This window comes from Doryrhamphus excisus, linkage group LG2, assembly GCF_037039965.1.
Source record: "Doryrhamphus excisus strain RoL-2023G ecotype Guam linkage group LG2, RoL_Dexc_Guam_v1.1, whole genome shotgun sequence".
Lineage (NCBI taxonomy): Eukaryota > Metazoa > Chordata > Actinopteri > Syngnathiformes > Syngnathidae > Doryrhamphus > Doryrhamphus excisus.
Genome location: NC_136358.1, coordinates 12,784,274 through 12,809,817, shown reverse-complemented (window position 1 = coordinate 12,809,817; position 25,544 = coordinate 12,784,274). Strand labels below are relative to the sequence as shown.

Here is a 25,544-nt window from a genome sequence, read left to right as displayed (position 1 = left end):
TACATATCCAGCATATACTGTTGCGATATGTTTTGGTATGCTCTTATCCACATTTTCAGATTTTTTTCCCTCTTCTTTAAATTATAAATAATTTGTATCAGAGGATGTTGTTTTACAAGTCAAGTCACTCAGTCAGATCAGTTCTGATATGATGGATTTCCTTAATTGGTAGCAAGTGGAGGGCACAGTCCCCTCCAGGCTACCAAATGGCTGACATATTGTCGTATCACAGAAGAAAGTAAACCAATTTCATCTTGATTGTAGTGATTTACTGACAGATAAACATTCCCTTCAATGCGCAAACTTCTGCACGCTATCTGCACTCCTCCATGCTTTTCCACTTCCTGCTTGCTTTGGAGCGCTTAAATACATGGCAAAGATGCCCTATCAGGGCTCGACAATAACGATGTACCGATGGCCCGGGGCAAGTTAAAACAAAATTGGGGCAAGTAAATCCAATCAGTGATATTCCCGTCGGGCAAGTGTACTTTGGCATGCCATACTGCCAAGAGTTTTTTTAAAAGCAGTTCTTGTTGGGTGTTGGTAAAACACGGACTGCGTAATTCTGGTGGTAATTTGCAAACCAATCCTTGCAAATCTTGAAATGGACCAATCAGAATTGTTTATTTAGACCGCGGTCCGCAGTCCAGTTCTTGTTCGCGATCAACCAATCAGCGATGGTTTGACTAGGAAAACATCTATCATGGCGTCCCTGCCAACATTGTCTAATTCTTCAACAACTTCTGGTAGCAGGGCCTAGTGGAAAAAAAAAAGTTTCTCCTCTCATTCAGTGTGGAAGTGGTAAGTTTTGGCTTCTTTGTCCTTCTCCCCACTCCGTTTGAAAAACTTTCTGAGGTTTACAATAAGTAAACTGGAGAGTCTAACTAGTTGGCTCGCTAGTTTGTGATGGCTGTCTGTATTGAAGCAGGTTTTCAATGCCCTAACAAAAATATTCAGTTTTTTATTTAATATATTAACACCTGCACAAACATAGTTCAGTTCCAAATAGGAAAACAGTGAAAAGTTATTGGTGTTATATTTGTAAATCAATTCTTATATTGATGTAAGCAACTTATTTTTGTGTTGTTTATGTTGGTATAGTTATTTAGATATTTCCGCTGTCACAAAAGCAAAAAATATTTGTGTCAAAGTGAAAGTTATGGTTGAAATGTTTTTTCTCCCTTTTTTAGTTGATATTTTCCTAAAACTTGTCTATATTCTACTGCTGATTACTAAAGAACGGAAGAGGGAGAAAAGAAAACCTTTTTTAAGAGTTTAATCTCTCTTTTGGTAGGTTCCATGTTTATACAGTCATTATTCTGTGTGTCTTGAAAGGCAGGGCTTGACAATAACGATGTACCGATGGCCCGGGGCAAGTTAAAACAAAATTGGGGCAAGTAAATCCAATCAGTGATATTCCCGTCGGGGCAAGTGCACTTTGGCATGCCATACTGTTTTTTTTAAAAGTGGTTCTTGTTGGGTGTTGGTAAAACACGGACTACATAATTCCGGTGGTAATTTGCAAACCAATCCTTGCAAATCTTGAAATGGACCAATCAGAATCGTTTATTTAGACCGTGGTCCGTGTTTTACCCACACCCGTTCTTGTTCACGATCAACCAATCAGCGATGGTTTGACTAGGAAAACATCTATCATGGCGTCCCTGGTCTAATTCTTCAACAACAGCAAAAAGTGATGAAACAGTGCCTCCTAAACAAGTATTTTATTAGCGGCAGCAAATCAAATGATGGCACAGGTGAGTGAATCACATTGCTGTGACATTTTGAAGTGGTCACAATGAAACACCACCGATTAGATCTGTAAGATTTTAAGTTGGAACAAATGGCCTCTTACTAGCCTGGGATAGCTTGAGAGCGCTTCAAGTTTATTTCACCAGACCGTGCAACAGCATTTCCCCCAGCACACACAACAGGCCTCTCCAAACAATTCACCCAGCCCCTTTTACCCGTGAAGGGCCAACCATAGTTCCCAATGAGCGGGTGAGGCAATACGTCTAAAAGGTACCATATTTACATTTATAACACCCTTCTTTTATATTACAAAAGTCTTTCATGAGTCCCACACAGAAGTTTCACTTCCTGTATACATTTAAGCACTCAATTACACATAACAACTTAGATTACCGAACTACCACCCAGTTAATCCCCCCCTCCTCCAGGTGACACTTGGGAGAGTACAATTAAGGCAATCAGCCTCTGGCCTGTACTAAGTACTAACCAGAATATATGTAAATAACAAAAGCCAACTATATACACAAATAGAAACATGGCAGTGTGGGTGGGACATACACCTGATCAGTGAGGGAGGATTGGCAGCTCCCTCTCAAGATCACAATACCAAGTGCTGATTTTGCACAAGCAAAATCTAGCACTTCCATTTCTCTGTGTATTTTTCTCACCTTTGCTTCACAAATTATTGTTTGACCATTGAGCATTTTTTTCTGCATTAAAAACACTTTACGAGTACACAAATGTGTCTATTCAATAATGTTTCATTGTGGCGCACAACTTATAAATATCACTGCTTACTACAACTACGATGTGTAAGGCAGTATGGCATGCCATGTTAACATACATCGCCACAATTTTCTTTTCATTTTACATGGGGCAAGTTCGGGCAAGTAGTTCTCACCTTAAGGATTCCCCATGGGCAAGTCATTTTGGTTTTTAATGTAGAGCCCTGCCTATAAATGTGTATTTGGGATCGGGCATTCGGGTTGAAAAACAAATATAAATATGTCTTTGGTAGCGAATGAGTTAATAGGTAATGTATACATATGTTAAATGATATACTACAGTGTGTTCCCGCTCAAGTGTAATGTGAAGGAAAATTACATTTAGGAAGCCCATACAATCTTGTCTAAATGGCAATTGACAGTGATGATTTGCTGTAATCAATGATGGCCTTTTATCAAACATCATGCATACACTCTAAACTAAATTAGTCAATAATGAGACATTGTTTTCCCAAGTGCTCTTGATTAGCCTTAATGATTACCTGAAAGTGCTTTTCATGCTTACCTGTCACAGACGTGTCTCCAAGACAAAACAATTTGCTGTATACACAGCATGGAGTGTATCCGAAAAGTATTCACAGTGTTTTGTCTTTTCTTCATTTTTATGTGACAGCCTTATTCCAAAAATAGATTTTTTACAATTTTACACACTTCACCACATGATGACAACACGAACAAATAAATTCTTTTGAAATGTATTAAAAATATAAAACCTAGAAATCATTGCAGCAGACAGTTTTTTGATTGCCTCAAGGCAATCCCGTCTGGGTGGTCTGCAGACAATTCCTTTGACTTCATGCTTGGTTTGTGCTCTGCCATGCACTGTCAACTGTGCAACCTTATATAGACAGGTGTGTGCCTTTCCAAATCATGTCAGATCAAGTAAATTTAGAATGGGTGGAAATGGGATGCACCTGAGCTCAAGTTTTAGTGTGACAATGTGAACTGTGAATACTTGCGGGTGCGTTGTAATATTTCAAATATAATATGAAAATTATAGTAGTAATTTACTATAGTAATCAAACCGCACCTACAAAATTTAAAGAGAAAAAAGTTCAGCAATAACCTACCAGAAAAGGCATTCACCACTGTCCTCCCCATCTTTACCAAAACTAAAGCCACTAAAGTCATCTTCAGCCTCACAATTGACACGCCTCATAATTTTTTTCATCACACACTTTGTCAGCCTCTTTCTCTCATTCATTGCCGCTCTGGGAGACAAGACACTTGTCTTGAGCCACTTAGCTTGAATGATCACCAGGTCGTCCAGCATTTCGAAACCAGTTGGTATAGTGGACAGTTGGCGAAGCTGTAGTAATTGTATACTTGATCAAACTTACTTCAGATGTGTCAGAGATTGCCGGGTAACAAGTGATAACGTGACATTAGCTTCTACTTTATTTGTCCATGTCACTACCTCCCGAAGCTGCACTCTAAGCATCATGGGAAATGTCATTTTTAAAGTCGTAAATGAGCTGCATCACTGTACAAGCCACAGGGTTCAAAATGTCTGGAAAAAGTAGTAGGTTATACACTTGAAATTACAAGGACTGTCATGTAGACCTGATCATGCATTTTATTTGCGCTTCCAGAAAGTCTTAATACGTCAACGTATTCCTTTCTTTCAACTCCCAAGTTTTTCCACTATGTCCTTTCATTTCACCTTAGCCGTAATCCTCTGTAGCCATTTCTTCTGCAGTGAGTGGGTGTGCAATTATAATTGCAGATAGCTCGCTTGATAACATGCATCTTTCCTCACGCAGAGAGAGACATAGAGGGGTCATTAGGTTGCAGACCTGAAAGCCTTTCATCCTTTCCTTGAGTCTTTTTTAGAGTGGGAGTAGGCTGCATGATTAAGTCGGTAATGACCAAAGGCTTCTGAAAGTCATTTTGATTGCTTCCTTTTCAAGATTTTTTGATGAAAGTGCTGTGGGATGCCGCAGCCCAGTGTGTTATCACCTGATCACTCATCTCAGAGCAGCGGCAGCAGTGCCAACTGGTGTGAGCTGTAGACTGTGGGATGCATTGTGTTACTGCCTCACTGTTTGGTTAATGGGTCCGGCAGTGGAGAGGATGGCTCTCCAGAAGAGATGAAAGCCTCTGGGAAATATGCCAATTTATTTTTTATTTTTTGGCCACTTCTCTCCGCATGCTGACATCAACTGTCAAGAGATGTGTCGCCAAACACCAGCAGTCTACTTTTGTTTTCAGGTTCCATTAGGCATTTCTTCATGTATTCATTTGGATGATCTTCATGACTCTTGAAACATCAGACTCATATTACAAAAAATAGCGGCCTCCGCTCTAGTAGACATGGGTAGCACAGTATTTATACAAATAGTAGTAATTCTGACATCAAGGAGATGTCACAAGATTAGAATTAATTAATTACAAAACTTTAAATAAAAGTAGTGATTTAAAAGAGCAGATTGAATGACAATGTAAATTATTTTCACAATTACAAATTAAACTGGGGCTGCACGGCGAGCGAGTGGTTAGCGCCCAGACCTCACAGCTAGGAGACCAGGGTTCAATTCCACCCTCGGCCATCTCTGTGTGGAGTTTGCATGTTCTCCCTGTGCATGCGTGGGTTTTCTCTGGGAACTCCAGCTTCCTCCCACATTCCAAAAACATGCTAGATTAATTTGCGACTCCAAATTGTCCATAGGTAGGAATCAAATTCAAAGTTCAAAAACACTTTATTTATCCCCGAGGGGCAATTTAAAAGACACGGAGAGCAGCATATCGAATAAAAATGTAGAAAGCAGACAAGGACAAGTAAAAGAGCAGACGCTCCTGAACACACATGTACCTAAGAGAATAAATAGTAATTAAATAATTTAAAAAAATATAACAAGCTAAAGGGAGGTTGTGCGAAATCTGGATAGGGAGGGGTCCAAGTTCAGAAGCCGGACTGCTGTAAAGGTAGCCCTCCTCCTTCGTGTTCTACATCGTGGACATCTTAGTCTCCGACCCGATGGAAGCCACTCAAACACGGGGTGTAGCGCGGGGGAAGGGTCCTGTAGAATCCTGTATGCAGTCCGGGTTATTTGTTGATCGCAGTGTATAGAAAGAGCTCTCACAGGATGGCCAATGATTTTGGAACAAACTTCCAAAAACTCAGCTTCCTCAACATGCACTGACTCTGATGGCACTTCTTGAGGATCTCCTCAAGAAGTCCCATCCTGACATGTGAGTGTGAATGGTTGTTTGTCTATATGTGCCCTGTGATTGGCTGGCGACCAGTCCAGGGTGTACCCTGCCTCTCGCCCAAAGACAGCTGGGATAGGCTCCAGCACCCTGCGACCCTCGTGAGGATAAGCGGTAGAAAATGAATGAATGAATGAACAAATTAAACTGCATAACGATGTTCATAAATTGTTGCCCGATTTCCCAGAGAAGTAAGTAATTCTGATAGTTCAGCATCAATACTACTACTGTAAATGTTAAAAGAAGTGGCCGTATAAAATAACAAAACCACGCCTTACCGGACCCACCCAAATAAAACTTAGTTTTTTCTAAACACAAGGGTCTGTCATTCTGCCCCTGTGATGCTTTGCAATACAACCTTTCCTCTCATTTTAGCTTGACTAATATAAATTATTTCTAAATGCCAGCGTATGGTACAAACACTTTGTTCTCGGCCCAAAAATGTCAGCACACATGAGAGGAATGAGCTAGTCGCAAAGAAAAAAAAAGGAAAGGTGAAGACTGAGTGTGAGAATGCTTCATCAACATGCTGACTCGGGCTTCTACTGGCCAGAGCCAACCTGACACCTATGGTGATTTTGACATATCGATTGCATGATAGTAAATGCTGGAAGTAAAGAAGAAAACAAATCAATGGTTTTATCTTGAATTTGGCATGAGTTTTTGGGTGGGATTGAGAACAGTTGTCAACCCAATATGGATTTATTGAGGCTGTGATGAAAAGAAGATTGGATCAAAAGTCATGAATGTGTAGTCCTGTCACGATAATATTTAAATCGATTAATTGCACAATGTATATAAAAACTAAAAACAATGTTGCAAATTTTTCCGGCCACGATAAACTGACATGCGCAGGCTTGACCACACAGGCTGGATGACAAGAGGGTTCACTCAACAAAATTGATGGAGCAAAATGCGAATAATCATGATTAAATATTTTTATTGATTTGTCATATACATTTTATATAGTGCTGTAATGTAATGTAATGTCGGCAATTTGTTTTTGTGTAATTCATGCACACCAGAGCAAGCACCCCTCGCTGTTATGACAGCAGATGGATTCGTCCTCATAAGTAAATTGGAGCACATAGTACAAGGAAGCATGGTGGAGTGTCCACATACAGTCACATAGAGTCTGACACTCTTTTCTAACTTCATCCTGACCTGAACACATCAACAGCAGTACAATTCCAACACCATACACTGTATGTATCTCCAACTCACACAAGTCTCTAGTCCCTTCATCGTCATTCTCATTACAAGACGCGAAAAGCATTCCGGGACACTCCAAACATCACAAAAATAGCTTTATAGTGTGTATGTGTAAGTAAACAGGAGGATAAAGAAAAAATTAATATCCTCACAACTCACTTTGTAGCTCTTAATCCGGATGTATAATTTGCTACATTTATGCTACATATGCTTGAAAATACACTGGAAATGTAAATTTCTTAAATTACGCAATGTCTTTGAACACAGCCCCTCATTGCTCATAATAATACGGTTTAACATCATATGATTTCAATGTTCTGCTACTTTTAAAAATACTAAATCAGTAGCCACGTTTACATGAGAAGTTTTTATCTTTCTGAATGGAATCTTTCCGAATTACCTTTCCGAAAGCAATGGTATACATGGAAAGGAATATTCCAATCGCGCGTCTACATGCGCCGCTATAATCAACCAGAATAGTCAATGGGGCATGCGCAGTAAAGCGTAAACACCAACATCACGTGATACCGACTTCCTCGAGTTTTTCTTTCACTTGTTGGAATAACTCCGTATTGCCACTTTTTCGTTCGTCCAGTCTTGAAATTTAGTTTTAATCAAAAACAAACTTTCTGCAGCAGTCCAGTGCTGATTGCTCGCCTACATTTTTAAAAATTGAATAACGTCTTGAGCTGCATGCTACATCATATCTCAGCATTCGCTGAAAGAACTCACCCGGGTACAAGAACAGGAAGTTCAATCTTGCTAATATTTTATAATTAAGCTCGGCACATGTTTTATATGTATTTTCTTTTTTAATAAAACTGGACGTGTGGATGGCGTATAGAAGGGTTTAGATTCTGTTCCACAGATGGCGGTAATGAACACGAAACCTGCTTGCCAACCTCCAATAAACAACAGAAGAAGAAAAACACCACGAAGAAGAACGCAGTCTGACAACTTTCCGTTTGAGTGGGTACAAGATACCTCAATCTGATTGGGGAAGGGAATATTCCACCCCTGTGAATCCGATTATATATTCATTCGGATTGGCACTTTTCTTTCGGAATGAGGTGTATACAAAGGTTTGATTCTTTCCGTTTGAGCAAATAACCCGAATGGAATTGGAATATTTGGGTCCATGTATACGTGGCTACTGACTGGCTGTAGCTTGTCATTTTTGACAGTCGTAGTCTTTATTTCAAATTTGTTCAGTGTGTTCCATCATGGAACTGGCAGCATTGACTCTTGAACTGCGTGTGTCAAGTACAATGTTTCCCACCCAACATTCATCCTATCCTTACAGCAGCACACTCACAGAGCACTCTGTGGAACATGCCAGACCTCTGTTTCACCTTGCTTAAACTTGTGGAGGCAAAACCACGCAAACAGTTACGACCAGTTAATGGAAACGGTAGTAGAAGAGCCCGCATTTATTGTTTCCATTATAATCATGCACTTGTCTTTCTCTGGGGTGATCGTTTATTGGTGCAGAAGGGCTTCAGTCAACATTTGCATGATGGCTGTCCCTCGGGACACATCCACACGGAGCTGTGACTTGCTCCAATAACTGCTCCCATACACACAAGGTCCAGATTGTGGCTTTTAGTTCGGCCCTGTGTAAACAATGCCTGCCCACTTCCTCGTTTTTGCTGTGATTTGTATGGTTCCCAAAAAAAGACATGGAGTCAAAGGCTGTTTTGTGATGTAATATAGAACCAAATTAACACAAACAGGTTGTGTTAAAAAGATGAAAGCTGAGGAAGAGTGATGCAACAAATAAACACAGAGGACATTTAGTCATCAAGGCTGAGAGAGGAGAGTCTTCATCAGTGAGAGAGTGCCTTGTCTCCTCCCTTCAGTGTTGTTCTAGCCGTGCGGTTCTGAGCTCAGTCGTACAGCTTTCATGTGACCACGCCGCAGCAGCAAGCTCACCTCCCTCGACACGGTATGCATTTCCTCTATTGTCTCTGCAAGGGAGCCTTAAACAGGAAACAGACTGTATGGCAGGCTTGACTAGCAGTTTGAGCCATGACTGATTCTGTGTATTATTGCATTTGCAGAGCGTATAATCTTGCTGTGAGATGAGTACATAGGCTACGTCATATTTTCTCGGATGTTATATGCATCTTTGTTGTTTTTGGCTTCTTAATGCTTTTGCTATTTAGAGCTACTGCGTGTGTTTACAGTTATCCTGCTGCGGCAGTCTTACAACCAATAAATTGTTCTGATCAAGGTTATTGACTAAGAGGAGGTCTGTTCATTCAGTCAGATGGAAGACATGCACCTATGATATATAGACTGCATTTGTCTATTTCAGAACTGTTTTAGACTGTGTGTTAGACTTGGAGTTTCATCCTTTACATAGTAAAAAAAAGTCCAATGTTGATTCTCAACATGGCAGTTTTCAACACATGCTGCTGTGCTTTACTTTTATGTGTAGAGTGTGAGTAATTTGATGATTGGTTTGGTTAAAACTCTTGATGCGTTTGCTCTGTATGGTTTGTTGGGTAAAGGCAATCATCCAAACCCTGTTGTGCACCAAACATGTGGAGCTATGCCGCGTGACAAATGAGCTGGCAAGTGAATGCTCGTGTTTACTACTTTACATTTTTTGTACGCAAGTTGCCTTTTAATAACAATCTGTTCTGGTGGTGGAAAACAATGAATGATTGGTCAGTCAGACATTGATTGTCGTTGTGTTTCAACCAAAGTGAGGAGCAGAGAGGAGACGTGAAAATGGAGGAACATGTGAGAGTTGCTGGTCCAATGAATTCGGAATGCATATATTAAAAACACCCAATGGCATCATTGATAAAGAGTGATGTGCTTTCTTTGTAAGGAGTTTACCATCAAAGCAGCTCAACTTCGAATCTGCGACCGAATGTTTTTGCCAAGTGAATAGCTGTGGGCCGATAAACATAGTGGAAGACATATGGGTAACATATGGGTGTTGCAAACTGCATCCAGTGACTCCTCATGCAAGTCACCGCGCAAGACAGCAGTGATGACCAAAATCAGCATGATGTTCGACAGCAAAAAGAAAAACAGATTGTAACAGTCGCGGATTCGTCCAACTGTGTTGCTGTAACTATAGATCACTGGACGTCAGTTGGTTCAGTGTTCAAAACTATAATACAATATACACTTCTCGTATTGGCCTGTGGCAAGCTTGATACTAGCGTGTTTGACCACTCCCTTCTTTCCAAACTTACTGCAGTTGAGCTATTATTGTATCTTAGTTTACGCACTTTGCCTAGCTGTCAATGGCTGTGCAGCTAGCTAGAGATTTACGCCTAGCTTCTGGGCTTCGGACTCCAAATGTGACTTTTTACCACAGTGGCATTTTGTTTTTAAAACAAACAAGCAATGTGGGATTGTCAAACCAGGCCACTGACCAGTAGCATTCATCATAAATACATTGACCAATGTACAGTTAATCCATGTGATCAGTATTAGCTGATCTCCCCATGGATGATCGGTATCAGCAACATAAAACCCTAATCGGAGCTTTACTTTATAATACATATGTCCGATGGGCTGCAAATGGCCTCTGGGCTGCACTATAGAGAGAACCTTGAAAATTGTTGCTTTGACATATTCATTCACTATTAATATTAATTCAATATTAATTTAAGCCCTAATCAGGTTCCACCACAGTTGTTTTGAATTCTGATACAGATAGATTCACTGGCATATAAACCAAACAAATTTGAACAAAAACAGCATAACGGTGACATAAAAATACATGTAAAGACTGTTGTATGCGTTTAGCATGTAATTGACTCAGGACGTCCCCATAAAGTACACACTGACACTTACTGTGTGTTCCCAAATGACCATACACACACTGAGGAGACTGGCAACCACACTCTGTAAAATTTGAGCATGATTGGTTGAAAGACATGGTCACTGTCAAGGGTGCGACTTGGCAACGAATTGGCCATAAGTCTTTGACCATTTGTCGAATAATGACACATTTTGAGTGCATTTGTGTTCCATTTACGATAGCATGTATTCCAAAGCATTTTGAGCACAACCCATAGGGGGCGCCACCAATGTCATTTACAGTGACATGACAAAATGAGGACACTCAACAAAAGTAGTGCTGTTTGACAAGTTTGTACGCTTCTTCCTGTTTAGTCTTGGGTGTGCTGTGAACCTGCATTGCCATTCCATTGCCAGGTTACTATATGTATACTGTATACACACATATATAACCATTTCAGCAATCCAATGTCCCTACAACTACCCCTTGTTTCCAAGGTCAGCCACACAGTATCCCTGAACCTGATTTTTCTTGCAGAGATGAAATCAAGTCAGTCACCACTCGCTCTTGGAGGCCAACGGACCCTCCTACTTAGCTTCACCCCCCACACACATGTTTTGTAGTGAGGACAGACGTGTTGAAACCCTATCATCTAATGAAATGCAGAGTGCGGGTGGTCCAGTATCAAGTTAAAATTTCCTTCGCACCACCACCAGGAGCATACTGTATACCTAGAGGTAATGTTTGGTGTGCTGTTGCTGGTCTCTGCATGGATTTCCTGCCAGGCCCCATGCACATTTCCTTTCAGTCCTCCTCCACCCTTATTATTATCTGCTCTGTAGTTTTTAGAATGTCCTAAATAGGTCTGATAATTGTAGCACTTCCTCTTTAAATATGACTCATAGACTGTACAGCATAACCTGTGCCTCAGAGTCCCGTGCTTGCCAGGCAGAAACCCCCCACGTGTGCTGACAGATGTGCCAGTTCTTGATGGATAAAGCCACTGTGACAGTCCTGCTCGCTGTAGTTTTCACACTTGGCCAGTGGTACACAGCAGGTAGTGTTTGGTAAATGAAGCAGACCTTGTACGGCCAGTCTTAGATGTTTTTAAATATTCGATGAATGCAGATCATGCAGTCTTGAATTATGCTTGAAAGTTGACAAAAACAATTAATTTTACCTGTCTTTGCATTTGTATCAATATATAAAAGTACTGGTAATATATATTATAATACAATAAAACCTTCATTAATGATATGAAGAGTAAATGCTTTCATTTTCTATGCCGCTTGTTCTCACAGGGGTGTCAGGGGTATGCTGGCTGGAGCCTATCCCAGCTGACTTTGGGTGAGAGGCAGATTACACCCTGGACTGGTGACCGGCCAATCACAGGGCACATATAGGAGTAAATAAGAGTGATTCCATGCCAGTCACAGGAACCACTGCTCTATCATTATATTATTGTCATTTAATCCTGTAAAATAATGTTCAGATATGGAATAACACTTGGTAAAGTCAAGTACTGATCTCAGTATTCCAAGAATGTATTCTCAAAGTGTCTAAGCCAACAAATAACTGACAAGACAAGATGATTCATCTTTTCAGCTGCATGAAATATGTCTCTCTTCCTCCTGAGTCACATCTTTGCGTGTACATAATACTTGTTATATTTGACACACAAACCACAATGCTAAAATAGACCAGAAACTAAACTCCTAAAGAGTGTTTAGGTTTTGCATGATAGAGAAAAGGGGCTGTTTTTATCCCCTTGTTCTAAAATACACGGGCCAGAGACAGTGTAAGCTCTGAGAGATGTTTACCCATTATGTAATATGTGGTATTTTATACCATGTAAGCACTCATCATCTTATAAAGAGTGTGCTGTACTCAAGGCTGGATGTAAGAGATGATGCTAATTTATAAATACCATGCGAGTTGCATTCCTGCAGCGTCGGAACTTATACCTACATTAGTCACTCACACTGTACACAAAACACACAAAGGACATATAAAATACAGTAATAAAAATATTAAATCTAACAGTTAAATGGCACAGTGTTCTGTACACAGCACAGGAAGGGGCGTTGCAAGGGAGGGAGAGACAGGCTTGACGTTTTCTGGGTGACCTAGTATTTTTCTTCTGAAAGGGGCTTCCAGAGTGGGGGAAAAAGTGTAAACACTGGCTTATTATCATCTTCAGTTTGCAGTTTCACAACACAAGCATAGCAATGAGCTCAGCCAAGGTTCAGTAGCAAAACCACTATATGTTGATGCCGTCCCACAAACTGTTAGCTTCCACCTCTGACGCTCATTGACAGCTCTCTTAATCCCTTTCGCCTTATTGTTTTAAGCGCCTCTTTGTAGTCGTTGATCCTCTCAGCGGGTGGCTCTAAAGGCTGGAACCAATCACGAGGCATCCTCTGTAGGTTTTCTCTTCCTGATTAACCAAGTAATATCCAATCATTGGAATCGGTGGCTTTGTCTTTGGGCTCACTGGGCTCAGTGCCAGTGTTTGTGTTTTGTCTGATTGAGGATTTTGGGAATCCTGACGGTGACCTCCGGTTTTCCAGGTGTAGAAAGTCCAACTGAGATTGAAGTGATTTTGAGTACTCTGTAATATGTGTCAAATGAGACCAAAGAAATGTATTTTATAAAAGGTCAATTAAAATCAAGGAGGTGGTTAGCCATTGTCGTCATTAGCCATACCCTTTCCATCATGTCACATGTTTGTATTCCCGGTTCATATTTTGGTTAAACTAATTTCTGTTTTTCCATTGTGTTTTTTGTGTCTATTTTATTATATTCGTTGGCTGCGGCTTCCCCTCCTGCTGTTGATGCCTCTGCACACAAATGCGTCTGCCATCATCGGGTCGACAACGCATGGTGGATGCCACCCGCCGCCTCACCCCGCTTTGTCTACCTTTTGTTTCACAAACTTTATTCTTTGCTCGTTCCTTTTCACGCTGTCCATTTCCTCTTTCTTGTATTCCTCTTTCCCCGTCTCTCCACCCTTCATACCTGTTAGAACCTCACAGAGTTGAGAGAGCCCCATGCCACCTCCGGTAAGCCAATACACTTTATTTTTTGTGCAATCATGACAACGATCGGTATGGATGAAACGCGCAACATAACGGCTGCATATGTGTAGGAACTGGACCTGATAGCTGAGACAGGTGTTAGTCACAGAAGCCCCAATACACTATAGAATTGTATTATTACCGTAAATGTTGTGGTTATATAGCGTACCTATAAATAAGAAAGAGTAGGGGACCTTAATGGAATTCTTTTGAGTGCATGGGAAAGTGGAAAGAAAATGGTAGCTTATTGTAAACACTGCAACAAGCAGCAACAGAACCCATGTTGTGATACCCGTCTGGAGCAAGCTACTCAGATATCATTAATACAGCTGAAACAAAAGTAAAAGTAAAAGTAAGTTGTGACATACCAGCCGCGTCTGCTAGTTGAAACATATTACAGTGCATGCAGAGGTAGGTGAAGCTGCTGGATTCTGACCATTCATGATACCTCATATGCAGTCATGGCAATGTTAGAGACCATGGCACCGATGTGCTTTTGGCGGCGAAGGGGGATTTAGCAGTCAATTGATTTGAGGTGTTAATTGCATGATTCATGGTAAGATTATTACAAAAATGCTAATATACAATGCAAAGGTCATCCAAGCCTGGCAAGATCTCTCATATATTGGCTCCATATATTGAATTTTGAATTGCAAACAGGCATCCCCACACAATAATTGTTAATAATGAAACCTTACTACTAATTTGTATGTACCATAGTTCGATTTGGCTGTGTAATGACATGTTTTACACCAGCAGAGGGTGCGGCATGGAGCTGAATCAGACGAGAGACTGTGCGGTTAGCAAATGATCATGAGAGGATGCTGACTTTGGATGTCTATATTGTTTCACAGTCATTTGTATTGGCAACACAGTGCTCTAATTTTTGTGTAACATTTGCTACTGGTCTAGATTCCCATTGGCCTGATGTTGCCACATTGCAAATGAATGGTTGCTCTTTAACAATTGAAAAGCCAGCATTTCAAGAAATGCTCCAAATGTTATATAGACAGTACAAATTACCTGTGATAAAATACATGTCACAAGTCCACAATTTTACAGAGTGAAAGATGACATAAAGGAAATATTGCATTATTATGATATATTATTATTATTGTTATTTATAATAACATTAGTGCTTTATTTGGTCTCAAACAGTGCTGACAATAATATCAGCTAGCTTCACCTGGTGGAACAGTAATCATTTCAAAACGCACCAGCCGTGTTTTTGTTTGTCCAGTCAAGTCATTTTCTTTGTGCTTTAAAAAAAAAAAGTAACGTTAAAATCTTGTTTCATCTCGTTCTCAACCCAATTTTATTCAATGTCTTGTCTTTGGTGTCTTGGGACACCTCTATTATGCGGAAATATAGTGTAATATGTGAGGACCCTTTAATTATACAGTACAATGTGGTGTTGTAACGTTATACACATACACGTCATACAGAGATAATGTCCCAATTTGATGGAGTATTGATGGATTCCAATGTCTACATGTGTCTGTGTTTGCAGCAGCCATAGTGTCCGGCGATGAAACGGTCCTTCTGACACCAGGCAGGATGAGCCAGCGCCAGGTGAAGGAACGGGACAAGGAGAAGGAGAAGGAGGCAGGCCTCCAAACACCCAACCGGGAACACATAGCCTCTCCCTCGTCACTCAGCCCTGGTGTCAGCTATAGCCATGGTGAGTTTGGAACATTCCACGGCATGGAGTCTTGATGCTACATAAATGCAGTACGTTTGGACCTGTTGTGATAAGTCACATTTTTTGTGTGCCTAAACTAATTAATGTAAAATCTAATTATTTTCATTGATGATTTTTTTCATGATCGATTTTTTTTTAAATTACTTAAATGACTTAATCAGGAAAGTCTACTATTTTCACTTTTAAAAATGCAGTGTGTTTTACGTGTGCCATCAAATGTCTTACATTTGGAATTGGTTGATCAGAATAGCATCACAGTCACAGCACCGAGGTTATGGACATGGACTCTCATGCAACAAAATGAACATATTACCCACACTTTATTTATGGAGTGATTAACCTTAAAAAGACATCATTTTTGCAGCCAGCTGTTGGGATTGTTCTCATGTCCTCACCTTTCTCCCAGACAATGACTCATGCAGTCTGAAGTGGTTTATAGCAGCCTGCCTGCTGCTCATTCAATTGTTGGGATTGCTTGAAATTAAGAAAAGGATTGGATTTTTAGTTGAAATTTGGATTATTTTTTTCTTTTACCTACAAAAAAAGTTCATTCCCGTGTAAAATGAGATCGAGTGATTCTCTTGTGCTTTTTGGTCTTGTGCGCCCTCTGGTGGATTGAAAGTGTTGCTGGGAACAGAGGATTGCTGTACATTTTGTTTTTACTGAAATGACATAAAATATAATATAATAGCATTCAACTGACCTGTTGGATGACTGTTTGATTCTTATGAATACATTTTGTGCATCTAAGATGCTAAAACCAATCCAATGTATATACGTCTATATACATTATGTTAAGATTACTCACCTTAAATATCTTTCACGGTGTTATTCAAATATGCTGGAGGGCCAAAATATATACAGTATATCAGAGCCCAAGCCCATAGTACATACACACCTGCTATAGTGGAACCTTTTATTATCCATGTGGTTGCCGGTTTACGCCACTAGAGGGAGTACAAACAGCAGGAAATGACTTGACAAGCTCCTATTGACTACTATGGGGAGATACTGTATTTAGCATTGGCCATTAAAATAAAACCAAAATGTAATCAGATGAAGGTGTACCTCGCCTCATACCTGAAGTCAGCTGGGATAGGCTCCAGCATACCATGAATTGTGGTATGTGAGAACAAATATAAGGTGGAAAAATAAATAATTTGAACGTCTGACACAGTGTGTTAAGTAGGCGGTGTGAGATATTGTCCAAGATGGCACATATCTTGGACTGGTGCCAAAAAGCCCAGATGCCCCCACAGTTTTTATTCTGGCCCTGCCAAGCTGCTCATCGGGTTCCACTACATCCTTGGATCTGCTGCTCCAGCAAACATGAGGAGCTCTGACTGTACATCATAAATTCATAAAACAACCTCAGTAATAAGAGTCTAATGGAATTCAGTGTAAATATTCCCTTTATCATTTCAGATTCTCGTGTCTCAACTAAGGAGTATTTTTTTTTTTTTTAACCGTGAAACGTCTTCTGGTTGATCTTTTTGCTTTGAACTGCGAGTTACAATTTGGGTGATGAGTTGCTAGCTCCTGGCAGGCATAGCCGAGGACAGCTATTTGGAGGCTTTTGTCAATGTGACCATGACTGAAGACAAGAATTGACCTAAATAGCATTAGCAGTATGCTAGCCAGTCACTGGGAGAGATTTTCAACACGTCAGCAAAACATCCGTACATTATAGCAATCTAATGTATCTTATTTCAAATGTATTATGTAAACTTACGACAGGAACAACATCAAATTAAATCCGCTAAATGAATATAGAGCCACCATCCACCAGTACAAGCCTGGAGAGGTGCGTCACACATATACTGTACTGTATGCACGTTAGCACTTGGGACCAAATAAGAGTTGTGCAATGTGTACCAAATCGGTTTCCGCACGGAGATTTACATCCTTTCTTATTCTAGAGAAAGAAATATTTATTGTGATTAATCGAGTTAAATTGTGGGTGTGATTAATCACGATTAATTGATTGACAGCCTTAATACAAATATTACATAGTTATGGATACTGGTCATAACTATGACTACTACTGGTTCCCATGATCTGGGTTTGAATCTCTGTTGGACATCTCTGTGTGGACTTTGCATTGCTCCAACATGACAAAAAAGTGAATGGTTGTTTGTCTATATGTGCCATGTGATTGGCATCTTTTAATGATTAAGGGCCTGGGGTTTTTTTTTTTTTAGAAGTGAGGTCTGCTATGACTGAAGGGTAAACTCTTTCCTCAATTGTTCCACATGTTAGCAGTGAGTATTGTAGCTTAAAATAAAGCATGTTTTTGTTGGTGGAGTGCATGGAGTGCATCACTAATCACCAGAGTGACTCTCCATGGTCTGCCTGCCAAGTACTTTCATTATGACTCACTGAAACCAAAAGAAACCTAGAAGCTTTTCGAAAATTAAAAATGTTACTTATTTTAGAAAATCCATAGAAAGGGATGAGGTCCATAAATAGTGTTGGCAATAAAGGGCAGCTGGGGTCAGCCTGTAACTGTCAGTTTCTCTCATTAGTGTCTCGTCAAAAAGCACTGATTTGTACTAAACCTCTTGGTGGTAGTAGCTGCTACATCTGGTAGATTTATGTACCTCTGCATGCACTTGAAATGGTGGTTTCACCACTCAGCTGATACTTTTTAGCAGTATTACAACCTTGGTTCTGTCACTGCGGTGTTGTTGTGCAGTGTACTTGTTTATAAACGGCATACTCTGCAGAAGAAAAGCCATCGGAAGCGATGAGGTTAATAAATAGTGCTGGCAACAAAGAGCAGCTGGGGTCAGCATGGATTTAAGGTTCATCTTGTGGGATTACGGCCTGTTAGACGGGGCTAACAAGATGGCAGTTAGGAGGCCGGGCTTTATCCTCACCCTCGGCCAATCTCAATCCACTGCTGCTTTTTTTACCTATGATCTCATCCAATGATTGTGAAGAGTCCTAAGAGAGGAGACTCTGCTTGACAGTGAAGAGCCATACGGCATAAGTGGAAGTACAACAGGGCAGTATGATGGGAAATTTTGTGGTTGCAAGGACTTGGATCGGCTTGGATGGCCGGAGGCTTGTCTGGGCTGACGCGGTGTGGATCTAAAGTAAGCATGTTTTGATCACAGGAGATTAGGCTGTATTTATACGAAAAGGCTGTCTTTTGCAACTTTTATCAATCATAATTGTACTCGCAAGGTAGTAAAGGAAATGACCATAAATGTAATAAATGACAGTTGTCCACGAGTTAAGTGGAATATAGCAGCAGAAGACACCCGTAGGATGACAGTGTTCATAAAGCTTCTTTGTTTAAATCTAATCCCAGGCTTACAGGGTCTACTAGGAAACTGGAGTTGTTTATCTGCATGTGACCACTTGTTTGCACCAAGTAATACTGGAGTTGCATTGTATCAAGAAATTTACTCCATTGGTCACAGTACCATTGATAGGTCACCTTTTTTTTTTTTTTATCCCTGTATAGATTATATGCAACATTTCCCACCCTCCATTTATGAATGACTGTACAATAGCGGTCACAACATGACTTATACTAACCCGAAGGAGATGCAAGACTTTATATGGTAACTTTAATAAGAACTAGTGACTTCATGAGACTAATTTGGTTTCTATTATCTTCTGCACTCTGTGTGTGTATGCTAGCGGCCCCGCTTCCGCCCACCGAGATGAAAGACTGTATGCCAAGGCGCTGAAACCAATGCACACAGTGAACCAATGCCACAGAATTGTATTTATTATTTTAATTTATTGTGTGATTGAGTCATTTCATCGTAGTCATCGTAGCCATCGTAGCCATCGTAGCCATCGTAGCCATCGTAGCCATCGTAGCCATCGTAGGCCTAGTACTTACATATCCGTTTTTTTTTCTGAAAGAAAAATGTTCACGTTTTAATCGATATCTTGTGACAACCCTAATAAAAATGGAAATGTAATTTTATTTCGTATGCAAAACCTTCAGAGTTGGTGAAATACATGTCATTACAACCGACAACCATTTCAGATAATGAATTACACTACATAGGTCGTAGTTCGAAGTGGTTCAAACTTTCCTTTCTGGGTTGAAAATTTGAAATGTTAAATAACAACGTGGAACTAAAAACTAATCAAACCAAAAATTTCTTCCATTGTCAGTCCAAACTCAGCATTCATATCATCTTGATTGATGATATATGCAAATACACTCTACATATACTGCACATGCAGTTTATAATAAACGGTGCAGTTAATGTTTCTATTCATTGAGTCAGAGTCTCTGATATTTGCCAGGTGTGTGTGGTCAATAAAAGTTAATAACCGCCATTAACCGTAGGTGGCTCTACTTAACTGCTCCTCGTCAAAAACCTTCTGACAGCACTGGCTACTTTTGAAGTCTCACGACTGGTGTACATCCGGCAGCTTCATCTACCTTTATCTACCTCTATCTACATACAATTTCAGTTTGTCGCTGTCCAACTCATGCGTGTCACTTTCTGTACTGTTAGTCACAATGAACTCATCAGCACTATCAAAGCCGACTTTGCAGTTTACTCCTTTCCACAATTACAACATTGGTTCTACTGCTGCTGTATTGTGCGACATACTTGTTCATAAAAAGACGCTTTCTCATGCACTGCTAATCATTATTAGTTTTCAGTTTAGGCCTTACCAGTGTTACAACATTGGTTCTGCCGTTGCTGTTGCTCAAGACCTGACAATTATCTTTCCACTTTCTAAAATGCACCAGATCTTTATGTATCAAGGTGTAAGGATTAAGGTAAAAAAATGAAAGTGTTTATATATAATTAGTTTTCACAGCATCTGCTATAACTAGAGTATTTGTGTTAATCTGGCAGTGTTGTGCAACTTGACTGTAAATACAATTAGTCTTTTAAGATTAAGCTGTTTTTGTCTTCCATTTCCACCCCCATAATGCTAATATACAGTGCATCCGGAAAGTATTCACAGCGCTTCACTTTTTCTACATTTTGTCATGTTACAGCCTCATTCCAAACTGTATTAAATTAATCTCTTACCTCAAAATACTCCATTATGACAATGTGAAAAAAGGTTTTGAATTTATTAAAAATAGAAAACAAAAAAATCACATTTACATAAGTATTAACAGCCTTTGCTTAATACTTTGTTGATCCACCTTTGGCAGCAATTACAACCTCAAGTCTTTTTGAATATGATCCCACAAGTTTAGCACACCTATCTTTAGGCAGTTTTGCCCATTCTTTGCAATAAGTCTCAAGCTCCATCAGGTTGGATGGGAGACGTCTGTGCACAGCCATTTTCAGATCTCTCCAGAGATGTTCGATCGAATTCAAGTCTGGACTCTGGCTGGGCCACTCCAGGACATTCACGGAGTGTTTCTGAAGCCAATCTTTTGAGATCTTGGCTGTGTGCTAATGTCTACTGTCTATATGGTCAAGGTACATGACCAGTCTACTGAGGTCAAGAGCGCTCTGGAGCAGGTTTTCATCCAGGATATCTCTATATATTGCTGCATTCATTTTCCTTCTATCCTGACTAGTCTGCCAGTTCCTGCTGCTGAAAAACATCCCCACAGCATGATGCTGCCACCACCATGCTTCACTGTAGGGATGGTATTGGCCTGGTGATGAGCAGTGCCTGGTTTCCTCCAAACATGGCGCCTGGCATTCAAAGAGTTCAATCTTTGTCTCATCAGACCAGAGAATTTTGTTTCTCATGGTCTGAGAGTCATTCAGGTGCTTTTTGGCAAATTCCAGACGGGCTGCCATGTTCCTTTTACTTAGGAGTGGCTTTCGTCTGGCCACTCTACCATACAGGCCTGATTGGTGGATTGCTGCAGAGATGCTTGTCCTTCTGGAAGGTTCTCCTCTCTCCACAGAGGAACGCTGGAGCTCTGACAGAGTGACCATCGGGGCCTTGGTCACACCTCCCTGACTAAGGCCCTTCTTCCCCTATCGCTCAGTTTAGAAGGCCGGCCAGCTATAGGAAGAGTCCTGGTGGTTCCAAACGTCTTCCATTTACGAATAATGGAGGCCACTGTGCTCATTGGGACCTTCAAAGCAGCAGAAATTTTTCTGTATCCTTCCCCAGATTTGTGCCTCAAGACAATCCTGTCTCGCAGGTCTACAGACAGTTCTTTTGACTTCATGCTTGGTGTTTGTGCTCTGACATGCACAGTCAACTGTGGGACCTTATATAGACAGTTATTATATTTCCAAATCATGTCCAATCAACTGAATTTACTGCAGGTGGACTCCAATTAAGCTGTAGAAAGATCTCAAGGATGATCAGTGGAAAAAAGATGCACCTGAGCTCAATTTTGAGCTTCATGGCAAAGGCTGTGAATACTTATGTAAATGTGATTTTTTTGTTTTCTATTTTTAATAAATTCAAAACATGTCAAAAAAAACTTTTTTCACATTGTCATAATGGAGTATTTTGTGTAGAATTTTGAGGTAAGAGATTAATTTAATACAGTTTGGAATGAGGCTGTAACATGACAAAATGTGGAAAAAGTGGAGCGCTGTGAATACTTTCCGGATGCACTGTACATGAAGGGGTCGTACATGACTTGATGAATAAATGATTGAGCTGGATGGAAACGATGTAAATCAGCGTCCTTGGTCAAGCATGAAGCTCTAGCATCGGTGTGTTTTCCAACTTGCATGCAGCTCTCCTCCCCATCCAGAGGGGAGTGAGTAGGAGGGGCTGTGAGGCATTTACAGGCTGCTGCGTGTGTTCTCAGTCTGGAGTGTTCATTAGGGAGAAAGACAGGCAGCAGTCGAGGAAAGACGCAATACAGCACTAGAGTCTGAGCTCTCTCTGTCTCTTTTGGTCCACTGGCTCCTCTCACTGGCAGCATCAACCCAGGACTCCCCTTGACCCTCTACTCTTGGGTTTTCTTAACCACACCCTACCCTTTTGTCCCACCCTCAACCGACGGATCACCCGCCTCTCCACCCGCCGGCCCCATGATGAAGGAGGAGGGCCTGCTGCGCCGTCGTTTTTCCACGTGTGGCGGCACGACCTCGCTGCGACCTCCGCACCCGGACGGACGCAAACTCATCCGCAATGCCTCCTTCGGGGGCTATAATGAGCTGTCGCCCATTTCACTGCCAGGTGGGTTGTCAGCGCTTTCTACCGGAAAGGAAGTAGGTAGATGTAGTTTGGTTCCACCTTGTGATTGACACGTGTTTGTAATAGAGAGTTGCTGAGTCATCTGGTAGTTTTTCTGTTAGTGTGATGGTCGTTTGTTGCGCTTTCAACACACACAAACTGCCTCACTAAAGAGCTCATGTTGAATGGAAAAGTTGGACGGTATGGTGAACTCTACCATGGAGAATAGCGTCACTGCTATTTCCATGGCAACTCTGCATTAACTTCTGGAAACCTTGCGTTTGCATTAGGAGCGTGCAGTGCAGCATGTGCATCTTGTATTTCATCTTATTACAGTGGCTTTAAAGTAAACATTACTTACCAATCCTTGAGCCCTGAGCGCCCCCCCCCCCCCCCCCCCCCCCCCGAAAAAAAAAACAAAAGATAATATTCTGCAACATAAAGTTAAGGATGTATGTTGGACAATGTCAAGTTGGACAATATATTTGTTGTTTTTTATGTCCCTGATTTTAAGATTAGTAGTCGTTGTTAATGTTGTGTACTGTACATAATAATGTTGTTTATGTGTGGATTGTAGTCATGTGCTCACTCGGACCAACAATGCTATCATTCTTTTTAATTGAGTGTGTTTTATGTCACCTTCTCCTTTATAATTAGCGCGTCCTCCAGCAAATACTTGAGTCATTGTATTTGTCTCCCAGTTACACTCACAGCCGAAGTGCCTCCTTAGTTTACATGCTAACAGGCACGTTTTTTTTTTTTTTATGTAGCAGGCAACCTCTGCTGCAGTCACACTTTGTTTTATCCTTGCAAATGTCTGCTGAACTGTCACCACTCGTGGCGTCTGTCTAGCTTGAAGTAATTTCAATTTGTTGGCGTGGAAAACAGATGAGGGTATTTTGATGAGTCATGTTTGTTTGTATGCAGCCTTTCTGCAGAGTGTCTGCACTGGCTCAAAGAAGCGCTGAAGTAATGGTCAATAATGTGTCATTTGGGGTCATTTTCCAAACCTAAACCTTTTAACAATGCCAAGATCTCAGTTAGTCATGTGCCGGTAACTGGTTTGAAGGTACTGTATATGACGGTATGAAAAGATAATGTTCTTTTAAAACCAAAAAAAATTTCTGTCACACCGTTAAGTGGAGGTCCACTTAACAGGCGTGGGCTGTATTGCCAAAAATCAGGCATGGATGGCGCTGACGTTAGCTGCCTCGTTAGCATGACTGGGCTACATCCGGCAGCTTTATGCATGTTACTTTCTGTACTGTTGCTTACAAGGAACTCATCCACGCTATTAATGCTGACTGAGCAGTTTATTCCTTACCACGATTACATCATTGGTTCTATTGCTGCTGTGTGTGAGACAAAGAGTTATATTTTCCTTCAAGCTTTCTCATGCGCTCAAATCATTAATATAGTTTTCAGTTTAGGCAAATAAAGGCACCAGCAATTAGAGCCTTTATGGTACACTGTATTGTTAAACAAGAAAGAACTGTAAAAGTCTACCCAATAATTGCTTTAATATAGTCTCCCCTATGGTAAGTCCAGACTAACCATCCTAACACTTCCGCTCTTTGTTGTTGTGTATTCTTAATAAAGCATGCCCCAGATAAGGATTGTTCCCAATTTTTGTTTGAGTGGAGCTGCCATATTTTTGATTTAGACACACTGGAGAGGCTGTTGCCATAACAAAATTGCTAAGATGTGTTGTTTTCATATTGATAGCAGCCAGCCCACCCAAATAGGCTGCTGTTTTTCCACCCTACTTCCATATTTACCATAGTAATGATTAAGAGTCATTATCAATTATCACAACAATGTGTTTATGTACTTGAAATGACAATTAAAGAAGCCTTACTGCATATACATCAGCTATACCATTGATTCTCAGAAATGTGGTATCTAATAAAATGGCCTGCATGGTGGCCGATTGGAGTTTGCATATTCTCCACATGTGTTGGTTTTCTGCCAACTCAAAAGTGTCTATTGGTATCAATGTGAATGGTTGTTGTCTATGGTCTATTTTTGAAATCCAAGTGATATGTCGTATTCTGGTCAAAGGTGGCACAAAACAAAACATTGACACATTACATTACATTACTTTAAAACTGCAAGAAGTCAGCCACGGAAAAAAAGTTATCCTCCCATTCTGTGTGGAAGTGATAGGTTTTGGGCTTTTTAAGTTTAGAAGAAATAAAATTGAGGTGAGCTGATTAATGTCTAGCTAGCCAGCTTGCTAGGTACCGGCAGTTTTGAGTCCAGGCAGCATAAGAGTTGCACCCTGCGTTGTAAACAATGAATAATATTTCAAGTCTACAGGGCTCTAATGATGTTAAAAACCATAAAGTCAAGGTTTCTGTGCTCTGTGATGTAATCATACATTTGTATGGTAATCCCTCTCCACTTTACGGCTTTAAAACTTTGGCTTTCCCTCTGTCAAGGATGACTCACAAGCACCTTCCAGCACACCCTCATCTCTTTAGGATGCATTTGTACAGTAACTGCCTCCTGTATGACATTTCTTTGTATTTTATTGTATGATTAGCAAGGATAACGGCTCATGACTGTGTGAGTGGTTGTTTCCCAACCTGAAAGTTGTGCATTCAGTCGATGATGTCAAAGTATCCTTTGGGCAAGATACTAAACCCCCAGTTGGTCCAGAAGCTGCGTCATCAGTAGGTTAATGTGTCAAAACGCTTTGAGTGCCTTGGAGGTGGGAAAGGGCTATACAAGTGAAAGACCATTTACCATTGTGCCTGTTATGAGATAGCAATGAAAGCCTGTTCTCCCTGTAATCAATTCTGGCTTTTGTCTGTTTCACCAGACTGAAGAGTAACATGACTAACACATGCAGGATTACATCTAACAAGCCCTTTTTTTAGTATCCTTGTGTCCAGATGGTTGCATTCAAAATAAGCCAATTGTGGACATGCCTCTGT

General features: G+C 40.6%; 1 protein-coding gene across 10 annotated transcripts in view; it reads left to right on the top strand.

Annotated features, from left to right (window-relative positions):
- osbpl8 (oxysterol binding protein-like 8) overlaps nt 1-25,544 on the top strand; it is a 50,025-nt gene that overhangs the window by 7,551 nt on the left and 16,930 nt on the right. For 2 of the 10 annotated variants that reach the window (XM_058076960.2, XM_058076959.2), the window contains exons 4-5: nt 13,751-13,787; nt 15,313-15,483. In XM_058076960.2, the coding sequence (XP_057932943.2) occupies nt 13,751-13,787; nt 15,313-15,483 (208 nt within the window). Of the gene's footprint in view, nt 1-7,915; nt 8,905-13,750; nt 13,788-15,312; nt 15,484-18,441; nt 18,603-22,348; nt 22,609-25,544 lie in introns of those variants that run through there. The other 8 variants (XM_058076967.2, XM_058076964.2, XM_058076966.2 and 5 more) reach the window with 7 other exon arrangements.